This window comes from Oryzias melastigma, linkage group LG3 (assembly GCF_002922805.2).
Source record: "Oryzias melastigma strain HK-1 linkage group LG3, ASM292280v2, whole genome shotgun sequence".
NCBI classification, from domain to species: domain Eukaryota; kingdom Metazoa; phylum Chordata; class Actinopteri; order Beloniformes; family Adrianichthyidae; genus Oryzias; species Oryzias melastigma.
The window spans coordinates 32245267-32259162 of record NC_050514.1 but is presented as its reverse complement, the minus strand read 5'-3'; the positions used below and the strand labels follow the sequence as shown (position 1 = coordinate 32259162).

Here is a 13896-nt window from a genome sequence, read left to right as displayed (position 1 = left end):
GAAGAAACCTCAGGGATGTCCACATGAATGAGAGATCCTCTCCCTGGACGGACAGGTGATTTACCAGGACTGTTAAAGAAGAATTATCTTATCAAACTCTACAACTGCATATTTGAATAGAGTTCAGCCACATAGAACTGAGGGAAAGATGGGGGTAAGGTCCACGGCCAAGACAAGCCAGAAGCAAGGTCCACGGCCAAGACGAGCCAGAGGCGTGGTCCACGGCTAAGAAAAGGAGCACAGGCAATCCACCTGAAATTCTAAAAATGTCTTCTTCTCTCCCGGAGGGGAGTGTGAAAGAAGAACAGCACGTGAATCGCACTGCACCAAACAAGCGATCGCACATTTCATCACCGACTAGGTTTGGCATGGGACCAGAGAAAACTACTGTGTTTGACATCGACTTAGCAAGTTTATACACCGATTCCTACATTTCATTTGAGAGTCTTTGATTGTCTCTGTGTGCGTCATTACCGCCTCGACTCGACGGAACCTCGACTTACTCTGGTCTAACATCCTAAGGTTGCCTTCGATGTCACCAACTCTGGCTACCGGGTAACATTTAACTTGAGTTACCAGGAGCTTTACTGTCTAACTTCCAAGGAGCCAATGACCAGAGTTTTTGTCGCTGAGCAGAGCAAACCTGTTACACACAGGAAGCTCCTGCGTTTAGTACTACGTTAAACACTACTGCACTCTTTATACAATTCCTCACAGACATAAACATTTTTATACTTTTCTCTCTCGTTTAAACTCAAAGTTACAACTTTTGTAGAAATATCAGTCCAGTATTACAGAATGAAAACCAAGATCTTCTCGTTATCAAAAATTTATGTCAATTTGGTTATTGAATGCAGTCTTTACAGGAGACATAGCTCAGAGGAGATTGATTGACAATGGTCTACAGCCAATCAGGACACAGAACACTATAAAAAAAGTATACTAAATTGCACTGAAGACAATATGATTGATAATGACTGGATACACCTTTGGAAACGGGACAGCTGAATTAAATTATATGAATCCTTTTGTTAATAAGGTGCATTTGCTGCTGTTTGTATTTAGTTTGGATCTTGTAACTCACAACATGAAAACAAGACAAGTACAACACTATTAGTCCATCTTTATCTATCGGCTGCTAAATTACAGTTAAAACAACCTGGTGTCACTGGAATAACCTGGGCGGAAGTTAGGTCATTAAAAACAACTTTTTTTTAACAATACTAGTGAGTACTTTGTTATTTATATAACAATTTTAAGAAGAGGTGTTGCAATAAAGAGCTTTGTTTCCTGTTTGACAAATTTATGAGAAACTTGTTTTTTCAACAGGTGTTATGAGGAAAGAATTATGACATGTATACCGCGTAGACGACGAATTCCAGGTTTTGTTCAAAAGGATGTAAACACATCAGAAGAGGTGAGGCTTTATGAAAAAAATAAAGTGATACGACAGGCTGCTGAATGGTTACATTAAATGGTCATAGATTAAATGAGTAATGTTTACCTTATAGCTAAAGACTATATATGTTGTGTGTGTGGGGGTGTGTGTGCATGCATGCATGTGTATGTGTATCTTTGAGTGGTTAAGCTACTGAGAATGCATTGCAAAAAGACAGTTTGTGTCGGGTTATAACATACATCATAGTTATCTTAGATCTGCAACACGAACAGGAAACGGTTTCTACAAAGCAAACAGCTGTCATTGTTTTACGAAAGAACAAACCACACAACCTATGAAGCAGGTTGTTTTGAAAATACTGAAATTGATGCAAACAGAGCTTACTCAGGGGTGAAATGAAGTACAATCTGAAAAATGGGGAATCTTTTTTATCAATAACAGTAAGAAAAATACATGTGACATCAGTCATCTTCATGCAGAGGACTGATTGTTTTTTTTGTTTTTTCAATTGTTTCACCAGTCAACACAAAGACAGCATCACGTCTCAGCTTGGAAATCAAACTTAAAGAAGCAAAACATTCAAACATGATCACAATTGGAAAAACTCTACAAAATAGAAAATAACAGAACTTGTTTTTAGATTTGCGTTAAAATGTTCTGTCTTTTTTTCAGGTTGTTGTAGAGGTTACACCTAATGTCAAGATTTGGATCCCACCCTCAGCTCTGCAGAAAAGCAGAGGAGCTGAAACGAAGGGTAATGTCAGGATGGTGGCCTCCCTGCTCAACAGCACATTTTTCAAGGTGAGAAGAAAAAACAAAAAATTTCCCTTTCAAATTTTACTAAGTTTATGTTTGCTGTTTTTGAATTTTAGCAAAAGAGAAGGAAACATATCTGAAGAAAATTTGCATCACGCCCTTATTTGTTTACCATGCAAATCAAGGAAAGCCACATACTGTTCATAACATTGCAGACTCAGTAAAAGACGAAATTTGGCAAAGTAGCAACAGCTGTTAAATCTAAACCACTTTTTAAAAGCCAATTTTGCCAAATAAAAATAACAAAAGTCTTGCACATGTAAAAATGATTAGGTGAATAACCAAAGCACTAAAATATATAAAAAAAAAAACATGGAACTAAAATAGTAAGTTCATGTATCTTCTATATCCACTTATTCCTGTTCAGGTCCAGAATCCTGGATTCTACTCAGATACTAATCTGTGACAGTTAACAGTCAATCGCAGGGTCTCTAGTAAATAACAATTTACAAGAAAATGGGTATGAAAAAAAATATATAAAATAGACATACAAATAAAGGAGATATTAGTGGAGGAAGTATTATGGTTTGGGGTGTTTTGCCTTAAATTTTGACCCCAATCTTGCCATAGAAATCTCCAAACTTCAGTGAATGTGCTGGAATAGAAGTTTGAATGAGGCCAAGCCAACAGAAGCTCTGAAAAAATGTAAAACAAACAGGAAGTCAACAAAGACCCAAAAACTGTGGAGTCATGGTATCATGTTTCCTAGTTCCTGTTAATGCTCAAACAGCTGAGCTCTGGATTCATGTGAACTAGTACAATGAAGGTGTGTGTTATATCTTCAAATGTTTCATAGAAAAAATGATAGTAATCGATTGATAATAGATTAGTAGATAATAGATATGAATGTGTTTTTGGAGATCTCTAAAGACCAAAATATGTAAAAGAGGGGATCTCATGTCACCTAAAACAGCAGGCCTCCAGCAAGACCACGGTTGGATCTATTTGTCTGCAAGTGGATAAATCAGAATGGAGCAGGGAGCTTGTGTCGTGCCCATCGTATCTTCTGGGTCAAAACTATGAGAAATACTCATGAAGTGCTTTGACTGAGCAGCTGTAACAATGATCTGACACAGACATACTTTTTAGATTCTTTGCTAAGAAATTTGCACTCATGACCTTCTTTTTTAAATAATAAGTAGGAATTATATCTATTTTTCGAAACAAACAAAAGCAAAAATATAGAAAGAACCTAGCATCTCTCTCTCTTTTTTTAATTTATTTTCAAAATAAAAGACGCTCTGTGCCAATCAGGATCGTCTCAGTGCAGTTCTGGGCAGCTGGTAACCAATGTTGTGCAGCATAAACTATGTGCTTTTAACTTTTAAAAAATCTGACTTTTTACCAAAGTTTTGCTTTGCATATAGAATATAAAAATTTTGGATGTAGAGTTGAGTAAACGAGGCTTCTTCAGGTCAACATGTAACAACCTACATAGTTTATCATCTATGTGAACCTCAGACATCAATTTATTTATTTAACTAATCTAATTTAATAAATGCTAATTAAGTAATCCTTAATTTTAAAAAAAGCAATTTAATTTTTCTTTTCCTTTTTTTAAATCCTTTTTCCCCTCTTTGACCTCGGGAGTCTTACACTGCTGAGTTTTGTTATTTTAGTTTGGAGTTTGACCTTGGTAGTCTTTGTTTTCATCCATCCATCCATCTTCTTGACCGCTTTGTCCCTTTCGGGGTCGCGGGGGTGCCGGAGCCTATCCCGGCTACTGAAGGGCGAAGGCGGGGTACACCCTGGACAGGTCGCCAGTCTGTCGCAGGGCCACAATCACACACCCATTCACTCTCACATTCACACCTAGGGGCAATTTAGAGTCACCAATTAACCTACGAAGCATGTTTTTGGACGGTGGGAGGAAGCCGGAGTCCCCGGTGAAAACCCACGCATGCACGGGGAGAACATGCAAACTCCACACAGAAAGGTCCCAGCCGGGATTCGAACCGGGGCCTTCTCGCTGTGAGGCGAGAGCGCTAACCACTTGCGCCACCGTGCAGCCCTTCTCTTTGTTTTCAGGCTTTGTCTATTTATTTTCTTTAGGTAGTTTTGGTTATGAGGAGCTGCTGACTCCGACGGTTGACATGTCTGGGTCAGCAGTCTCCCTGACCTATTTTATGTTTGACTAAGGAGCCATCAAAAGTGTCTAAAGCTGTCATCTAAAATAGCTCAAATCAAGTTAGCTTCATGTTCTTCATCTTGTCTTTGTCTGTCTGAATTAGAGCCGCCCTCAGAGAAAAGGAAGGACGGGGTCGCCGCAGCAGCCGGACGACAAAGAAGACTCTATTTTAGATTGGAGAGTGCTGTCAGTGAGGAGTGGAACAAGTCCCGTCAAAAATCTCACTGAACCCATTAAGTTAACCTTCAAATCCACCGAAAAGGTAAGCTAACAACATAAATTGATGCATTCTGCTTGTAAAATTGTTGCTTTGTTTTTTTTTAATCTTAAAATTCACCAAATGTTTCAGGTTGAACGAGGGATTTGTGTTTTCTGGAAGATGCCAGAGAAGCTCGGTGAAACAGGTGGATTTTTATTCCAGAAATATTCCTGTTTGTACAAAGGAACACAAACTCTAAGCTTTTTTGTGTGCCCACAGGTAAATGGAGCACAGACGGCTGTCAGACCAATCGCAGCGGAAACGAGTTTATTTGCACCTCCAACCACATGAGTTTTTTTGCTGTTCTTGTGGTAAGTACTAAGATTCTATTTATGATTCTAAAAATGCACACAAAAGGAAGCAAACTCACAGCAAAACATTCCTATAACACGCTCCCTTACATCCTGTTGTGCACTGTGACTCGATTCAGCCAGTTTAATGTGAGGGCGGGGGGCTTATTCATGCATTTGCGCTGGAGTCAAACTATCAGATAATGCAACCATCTGACAGTGTTAAAACAAAAGTGAGGCGGCCAGCTTTCCACTAGAAATGCAGAACTATTTTCTGCGATTTCCCGTCAGGTTCAGATTAGAGATGGTATGTCCAGTGCAATCCGGCAGTTTGCAGGAAACCAGAAGAGAAGTGGGCCGATTGTTTTCTAAATGCTGCTAAACAAGAGAGGAAGAAGGACATTTCCACAGAAAGGCTAATGTTACACAATAAGAACTGGAAACTGTCTCTGTCAAAGGGTCTTGACCCTTTGTCAGAGACAAATATATAAATATGTTAGTGAAGTTGACATGTGCTCCCATTGACTTTATGAAAACTGGACTGAGTGACTCCTCCCCCCTGAGGCTCTAAACAGGAAGTCCCCATGGACTCCATGAAACCAAAACCCCATGGACTTCTATAGAAAATAAACAGCTGTTAGTCATTCTATTGGTCAGAAAAAACATTCTTGCTCTGATTCCTTGCTTTTGACATTACATTGATAATCCTCTTATTTTTTATATATATATTTTTCTGCAGTGCAAGTTATTCAACTGGCCAATAATAAACTATACTTGAAATCAGTAGATGGCCTCACGCCAAACGTTCAAAAGCTTTGACGGATTTTGTGTAGCTCGTTCCTAAGTCTTAGGGGGTGTGAACTTCCAACAAGCTCACTGCTGATTGGTAAGAGTTGTTGCTATTTCGGTCGAAAAATTCTCTTGTTTTTGGATGGAAAAGAGGAATTTAACTTGCGATCTAGTTTTTTGTTTTTTCTTTTCCTCTTTTTAAAGCCTTAACAATGGAAATCTTTTAACCTTAAACACTAGAGATGCCTGTCAAAAGAAATGCTAAAAATAATTTTTACGTGATTATTATTTAATTCTTGAGAATTAAAAAAAACAAATAAATATTTATTTTACCCCCCCCCCCACCCCCAGCCCTCATTATAATTTTTCCTAATAAATTAAAGTGCACAACAATGTAAGTTTTATAACATTAAAAAGTCATGCTATAACAAAAAGTCACTAGTTAATGTGTTTTTCCTCTGCAGCATGAATTGTATCACACAGCGGGTTAAAAAATTATTTCAGACATCCCTACCCCTACAAATGCCCCTACAATTGGAGGGTGGGAGAAGCCGTAAGGGAATAAATTTGCATTCGGCCCAACGTAGCAGTGTCTATGTCACACAAAATAAAAAAGGTGACTGAGTTGTCATAATTTCTTTGGAGCTAGAAGTAAACCATTTGGTGTCGTCACATTCACTCGCTCCAGTTCTCATTTCGCTCATGTCCTTAGGCAGGGAAACTGCCTAACAACTTCACTTTTGGTAAATTAGAACAACGTATAAGAGGTCAAAATGAAACATGGAGCCCTGAGGTCTACCAAAAAAAAAAAAAAATCCCAAAAGATTCAAATAACATGGACAAAACAAGAAGCATAACAAGAACATGCTTCACCCAGCTGGTGTTTGAATTTACTTTTCAATATAAAATTTCATCTCAAATGATGTCAATGTTGTCAGATACACCCAGATACTCCATTGCTTTCCAGAGAGTTGTCAAAATGTACCATTTTCTTCATCATGTGGAGCATATGTGTGTTCGTGGGTTACCATCCAATGATGACCTGTACCTATCCGGCATCGCTCTTTAATCTAACTGATGATATGACTGATTTTTTGGGGTTTTTTTGGAGAGCCACCTCACCCACGCCTTTGAGTTGGCCATGTCCTTGTCCTCTATCCATACTGATGGCGATGGTGTAGGGCTGAAACCAGCTCAGGCTGGATTCCTCCTTGACTTTCCTCTTTTTACCTATTCTTTCTAACAATTGACCTTAAACCCCTTGTGAAAATGATGATCTTGATTACAAGTTCAGATAATTCTCCATATGAGGAGAATCTAAATTCCTTAAATTGGAACTTTAGCCTTAAGAGATCAATTTTATACATCAGACTGTGATAGGAGGCACAGATTTCTGGATCCCACCAAAACCAAAAGTATACAAAAACAAGTTTGAAAAATTGAAGTGGAAAAAATAACTTTAAAAAAATGAAAATAACTAAAATATTATAACTTGTGCACAAATAAGAAAAGTAATTAAACGTTCCAGAAGACTGAAATGTTGCTTTTTGCCGGATGTTAAAGTAGGCTACAGTTGGTTGGTGAATTCCATCAAGATCAGAGACATGTCATGTTAGGGGGCACAGAGAACCGTTTCCAATCTTAAAATGGAAAACCCAATGAAGTAGTCTCCCTGTAATCTACGCAACTATCTACCTCTTATCTTTTCCTGGTGTCTGTAGGTTTTTGGTTTTTGATCATGAACTTTTGTACCACATGCTTTCTGCAGAGTTTGCAGACATCCTGCAGAGGGTTGCTACAACATTTGGTCTGGGTATTGCTGCTAAATGAACAAAGTGAAATCACAAAACACAGAAGATAATCACTTCAAATTTGTGTTATGTAAGAGACCCATATGCTGCTTTTCTGAGCAACTGGTTCTTAGTTCCTCTGTTTTTTATTCCTGCTTCTGTAATAGTAAATTAAAGTTTTTAGGAAAATAGAAAAAAAGGAATGCAAGTTTTTAAGTTTTACAGGACTGTGTCTTTTAAAATAATATCATTGGGAAAACACAACCTCACAAAGCAGAGAAACTTTCTTGAGCAGCTGGGAAGTAATATACCTGTCTTTGTGTTTTCTTCTGCAGAATCCAGACATATCAGTGGATGCAAAACAAGTCGAGAACCTCAGTTACATCACCTATGTGGGATCAGCACTTTCCGTCGTCTTTGCATCCATCAGCTTAGTGATCTACATTTGCACTCTGTGAGTCTTTTCTTTTACTTTTTTAAATTACAACATGCTAATTACAACATTTACAACTAAATTGTTGGTCAAGAAACAGAAACAATGTGTAAGAATTGTAAATTTCCTCATCCTGGTGTTCTTTGACAGTTTACTCCATTACTTAATGACTACTGAGTAATTGGACAAAGTATGGGGTGAGACGTTTCCTCAGAAAAAGCCTTGACAGGGTGACCATGCAGAACTGACTCACTGGCGTCACAGAGAGCAGAAGTGCTGTGGTAAATGCGTGTGAATAATATCAGCTGACACATCCGCCCAACCTAGTTTAGCGTTTGAAGAAATATGTTAAAGTTTAGCACTCAAAGCAAAAAGAAAACCTAGAAAAACTGCAAAATGAGAAAAAAAAATCATGTCAGAAGACAGACGTTAGGCTGGTCAAAAATATGCAGAAGTAAAGTAAGCATGACAGGAAATTAGAAAGGCTCAAGCAATTGGTTAAAAAACTGGATGTTAAAAGACCCACTTCAATAAAAATCATGTTTTTAGTGTTTTTAACGTTATCTTGTAGCATTGTTTCTTATGATGGAGGACGAATATGAAGAAAATTAAGCATTTCTGAGTATTTCTTTATTCACATCAATGTCAATCAGGAGCGGACAGTTGAGTTAAGCACGGCTGGATAACTCCAATGTCGCTCATCATTTTAGTTGTAGCGGTAATATCAGGTTGGTGGTGTGGCAGGAGAGCATGTAAACAGGTAAACAAGCTTAATAGATCAATAATTGATTCATAAAAATATAAATCGATTTAGCACATAAAGCTAAAGTCTGCTAGCCTGATGCTAACGTTTAATGTAATTTCCCAAATGATGGGTAACGCTAAGTTGACCTAAACATAGATTTTTGTCTAAAAGAACATCTTTATAAACTCACAGGCATGAATTTTCCAAACTATTTCAATGAAATATTTTAAAGTAACTATTTGTGGTCTAAAACATTTCTTTTTTCCTCATACTCATTTCCTCGTACTTCTTCTGGATTAAGGTGTACTGCTATAGCGCAATCGCCACCTACTGGCCAAGCTAAAACGTTTTCCAGGAGACTATAATGTCTATAAATGTGTAAACTCAAAATTGAATTGAATTGAAATGATAATTGAAGAATTGAAAAAAATTCCAATCGGATCAATTCAGGCTCTTGTGAATTGAAGAGAATCTTCTCTGGAAACTTCAATCGATCCCCAGCCCTACTTTTCACAAAGGACAACTCATAAATTGCTTCACAAAAGTTAAAACACAAGAGAAATCAATAAAACTCAAATATTAATGGCAGATAGCATCTTAAAAGGTGGTGGAAGGTAAAAAAAAAATAAAAATGTCAGCTAAAAGTTTTCCTAAAAAAATGTCTTCAGTTGACTTTTAAAACACTCGAGAGTCAATCAGATGCAGTGACAGCAGAAGGGCGTTCCAGAGTTATGGGGCAACTGTGTCTGAAAGGCAAGACCCCTTCTGGTTTCAGGACGAGTTTTTGGAACACTTCAAATGTTCAAAGCTTTAGATCTCAAGGAAGAAGCAGGGCTTCAGAAGGTCAGAAAGATCGCTTGGGGTCTGTCCATGCAAAGTTCTAAAAACGAATGTTAAAATCTTGAAATCTATTTTAAAACTAATAGGAAGCCAATGGAACAATGAAAGGAGAGGGGGTTTGCGCTTGTTTGCACCTAATAAAAGTCTTGCTGCAGAATTTTGAACCATTTGGAGACGATTCACAGATTGCTTGTTAAGAAATGTAAAGAGGGAATTAGTCATCTAAGTGTGACAATATAAAAGCATGTATTATCAGCTCAAGATCAGATTAAGATAAAATTGGTTTTAATTCAGCCACATTCCTCAGATGATAACAGCAAATGATTTAACAAGCGTCCTTGAGTTATGTTCTAAAGATAATTTGTCAAAACAAGACCACAAGGTTCCTAACACTGAGCTGCACGGAAGAGCACAAAGAAGTGAGGTGTGTTTTGACTGGTAGAATTTTAGCAGAAATCGGGGTCTCTGTCTTTTTAGAGTTGAGGTGATTGTCAAGCAACCAGACTTGGATACTGACTAGACAATCGAGAAGAGGAGATAGCTTGTGATAATTGTTTTCAGCAAATTAACAATAGAGTGGAATGTCGTCAGCATAGAAATGCGCTTAAATTTTAGTTTCCCAATAGGAATCCTGTGCAGCAAAAAAAAATAAAAAATAAAATAGGTCCTAGGACAGAGCCTTGGGGAACACCACTTGAGAGCTTTTTTGTTTCTGAAGGCAAAGTGTTAACTGTGACATTGTAGGTTCTGTCTCTAAGGTAGGAGCTAAACCAACTCAGGACCGGCCCAGATGAACCGTAATCACAGAGGAGACAATTAATTAGAATACCATGCTACTCTAAGACTTTCAGAGTAACTTATATTCATATATATGGTAACATAGTACCTTTGGCACTCTATAGAACACATTTTTTATGAAACAGTTATTTTTGTGAACTCTTTTCCTAAACGGAAGTAAGAGGACTCGATCTCTAAGGCTCCGCCTTTTTCTCCTTTTGGGTGCTGCCCATTTATTGATGTCAGATCTGCGTTCTGCCTATGAAAACAAACAACTTCCAAATGTTTGCAAATAATAGATGTGCATATTGTCCATATAAATAAAAGCTTTTAGCCGATCACCGCTAGCGCCGTGGAGAAATCCACTTGTTTTCATGGATTGGGGGGTGGCTGGTGCTTACAGAGAGGGATTTGAGAGGAATGGTCAGAGATGTAAAACTGGATCAAAATACCACTCTGGGGTTGTTTTTCGCAATGAATTAACATTACATTACATTAAAGCTTAAAAAAGCCCTTTAAGAGTCTTAATCTCATGTTTTAACTTTCGTGTCTGTCTTAAGTTTGGAAATAACCAAGGTCCTATGACACCTGTTACTTCAAAGATATTAATGCACCGCTGCTTTCTTTTCAGTCGGCGGGGGCGTTCTGAAAAAGCCATCGGAATACACATGCAGCTGACGGCGGCGCTGCTCTTCCTCCACTTCAGCTTCCTGCTCAGCAGCTTGTGGTTTCAGATGCTGAAAAATCAAGACGACGGCTGGATTTGCAGGGGTTTGGGTCTCATCTTACACTGGTCTCTGCTCGCCACCTTAACCTGGTTGGCTCTGGAGGGTTTCCACCTCTACCTTCTCCTCGTTCGAGTCTTCAACATCTACGTGAGGAGATACGTGCTCAAGCTCAGCCTGCTGGGATGGGGTGAATAACATTTTCCTGTAACAATTGTAGTCAAGAAATTAAAGCTGAAACTGTAAGATCAGTCCTAAATCTTCTTTGTCAGGTTTTCCAACTCTGGCTGCAGTGGCTTGCGGGATTTCAGGTGTTTATGGAAAATTTGATCTGGAATTTCAAGATAGTAAGGACTCCAACTCAACAGCCCCAATGTAAGAAAGACGTGGAAAACATGCACTGAAATACCTTAAAAGTCTAGAATAAGCTCATTATGTGTGTGAATTTATGAGCAGGTGCTGGATGAGCAGCGAGTTCAAACACAGGCTGGTGGTCGGCTACGTGACGGTGGGCTTTCTTTGCCTGGTGGTGCTGTACAACGCTTGCATGCTGGCGCTGGTGGTCTTTAAACTCTATGGGATTAGAAGTGGAAGAAGAGGGCAGGGTGGATGGAACAAGATGAAACTAGAGAACGGATCCCAACTGTGGAAGGACTGCGCCACCGTCCTGGGTCTCAGCTTTGTGCTGGGCTTACCGTGGGGTCTTACCAGCACCACATACGTTTCTCTTACCGGAATCTACGCTTTCACAATACTCAACTCCTTGCAGGGTCAGTATATATTAGACAGATGATTCTTATGTTTCTTGAGTCGTGGTGAGTTTCAAAATAAGCTGAGTATTTCTCCTTTTTTCAGGTTTGTTTATGTTCCTGTGGTCTGTGGCTTTGTCATGCAAGTCTCAGTCTGACTGCAGCTCTACCGTCAAAGACCCGTCATCACAGAAAATGATGAGTACCAGCTTCTGAGGGATTTAAAGAAAAGAAGAGCTCATCGTTTATTGCCTATATTAGGTGCTGACTGGTCGTTTGCTTAGTTCAAGGGTCTGCAACCTGCAGCTCCGAAACCACACGTGGCTCTTTTATCTTTCCATTGTGAGTCTCTGGTCAAAGAAAAATAAGTTTTAAAAGTCTATTTTAAAGTAAAAAGTATGTTAGTAGTAAAATAAAAAAAGGAAAGGTACTCAAAGTTGGGTCAACTCATTCAACACTTGAAGGACAGAAGTTATTCACCAGGCACCTGACAATGCTAGCCTTAATTCTCCAACAATCCTTCTTTTACCAACATCGTACTAAAATATTTTGACAGATTTTTGAGCTACTTTTACGACAAAAAAAATCAATTTGAAGTCAGTAAACACAACTAGCGCTAGATTAAACTATAATCTGCAAGATTATAAAGTAGATTTTCTACTTTTGAACAAATTCAAGGATCTTAGGTGCACCTTGTGGTTTGAAAATATGGTAAAGAATACTCAATTAGTTTTTATTTTAATTTAATTTGTTAGATTTTCACATTTCTGGCTAGGATGCACCACAAATGGTAAATACTCTTTTTTTTTTATTACTGCTGATGTTACACTACCTATTACTAAAATGTGCTGCATTGAAATGATCTTATATGGCCCAGGATGTCTTTTATTTTGAAAGGAAGTCCAGTAGACCTATCAAAAGTTAAATTAAAAAGCTATTTTTTTCTCTTTATGTTTATGTTTTATCAATGCCAAAAAAAATTAACATTTGGGTTGTTGTTGCTGAGAAATGAACCCGAATGGCTCTTTAAGTGTTGAAGGTTGCAGACCCTTGTTCTAGTTGTATGGAAGAGAGTATAGGAATATACTTTCCATCAAACTAATTTGACAGGTGACCTTTGACCCTATACCAGTCAATCACATTTTTTAAAATGTATATAAATTAATACATCATCTATCCAAAAATGTGATTGCCAGCTGTGGGGTCAAAGGTCACCTTTCAAATTAGTTTGATGGAAAGTATATTCCAATGCTCTCTCATGCAATTCAGTGTAATTTTTTATTTTTTTCTGTTTTTACATGTTTTTTGATGAATGATTTTACACAGAATATCTTTTATAAAACACAAGAGGGGAACTTTTTTACAAATATTTTGTCTTTTACAAATACATTTTTTATAGACTTTGTAGATAAAAAGGTGAAGTGAAATAAAAAGTTGACAAATACTTTGTCTCTGAGTCATGTGCTGTAGCTTTGGTTGGGAAATATTTCAACATTTGTACATGACATATGTTCGATTATGTCAGACCTATTCGTTTCTGATGTCTGTTAAGATTGGGGTTACCTTACTTTCTACAGCTACGTTTTTCCACAAGAGTCTGCTTTCTGTTTCCTCTCTGAGGGCGGAACACCGTCATCGTAACAGCTCACAGCGATAGACAAGAAGTGAAAGTCTAACTCAGTTTTTTTAAATAGCTAAGAGAATTCGCCTTTCCAGACAGGGTTACCAAAAAGTATTTTCATTTCAGTATTTGACATGAAGAACAAGGCACGAAGGCCCTCTTTCCCAGATGTGGTTTGGCGAGGTTCTCTTTTGTTTTCTGTGCCGTTATTGCGCCACTTCCTTTATTTTGTAGCAAAATTTGACTTCCATGTGGAGTTTCAAATCTTCTGACAACAGGAGCTGAACTGAATTAACAACCCAATACGACACAAACAATTCCTAGATTACTATTTCAAATCAAAATGAAAACCACGAGCGGGGTTGTACCGCACCTCTTCAATCCTGACGCACCGTCACCGGCTGAGCAGCTACTCCACGTCCCCCACTCTCCCTCTTTGCCCCGACCAACCTGGTCAGAGCTGCATTTTTAAAGAATCACTTTTTTCCCATAGCAACCATTTTATGTTTTGTTTTCTGTGGATGACAAACATTTC

General features: G+C 38.2%; 1 protein-coding gene across 1 annotated transcript in view; it reads left to right on the top strand.

The window, feature by feature from the left end:
- LOC112160327 (adhesion G protein-coupled receptor G3) overlaps positions 1 to 13380 on the top strand; it is a 14879-nt gene extending 1499 nt beyond the window's left edge. Inside the window, exons 3-12 of the mRNA XM_024294764.2 lie at positions 1330 to 1417; positions 2072 to 2200; positions 4447 to 4605; positions 4693 to 4747; positions 4822 to 4913; positions 7807 to 7925; positions 10898 to 11181; positions 11264 to 11366; positions 11448 to 11761; positions 11847 to 13380. Coding sequence (XP_024150532.1) covers positions 1330 to 1417; positions 2072 to 2200; positions 4447 to 4605; positions 4693 to 4747; positions 4822 to 4913; positions 7807 to 7925; positions 10898 to 11181; positions 11264 to 11366; positions 11448 to 11761; positions 11847 to 11956 — 1453 coding nt within the window. The 3' untranslated portion in view covers positions 11957 to 13380. The remainder of the gene's footprint in view (positions 1 to 1329; positions 1418 to 2071; positions 2201 to 4446; positions 4606 to 4692; positions 4748 to 4821; positions 4914 to 7806; positions 7926 to 10897; positions 11182 to 11263; positions 11367 to 11447; positions 11762 to 11846) is intronic.
- The last annotated feature ends 516 nt before the right edge of the window (positions 13381 to 13896 follow it).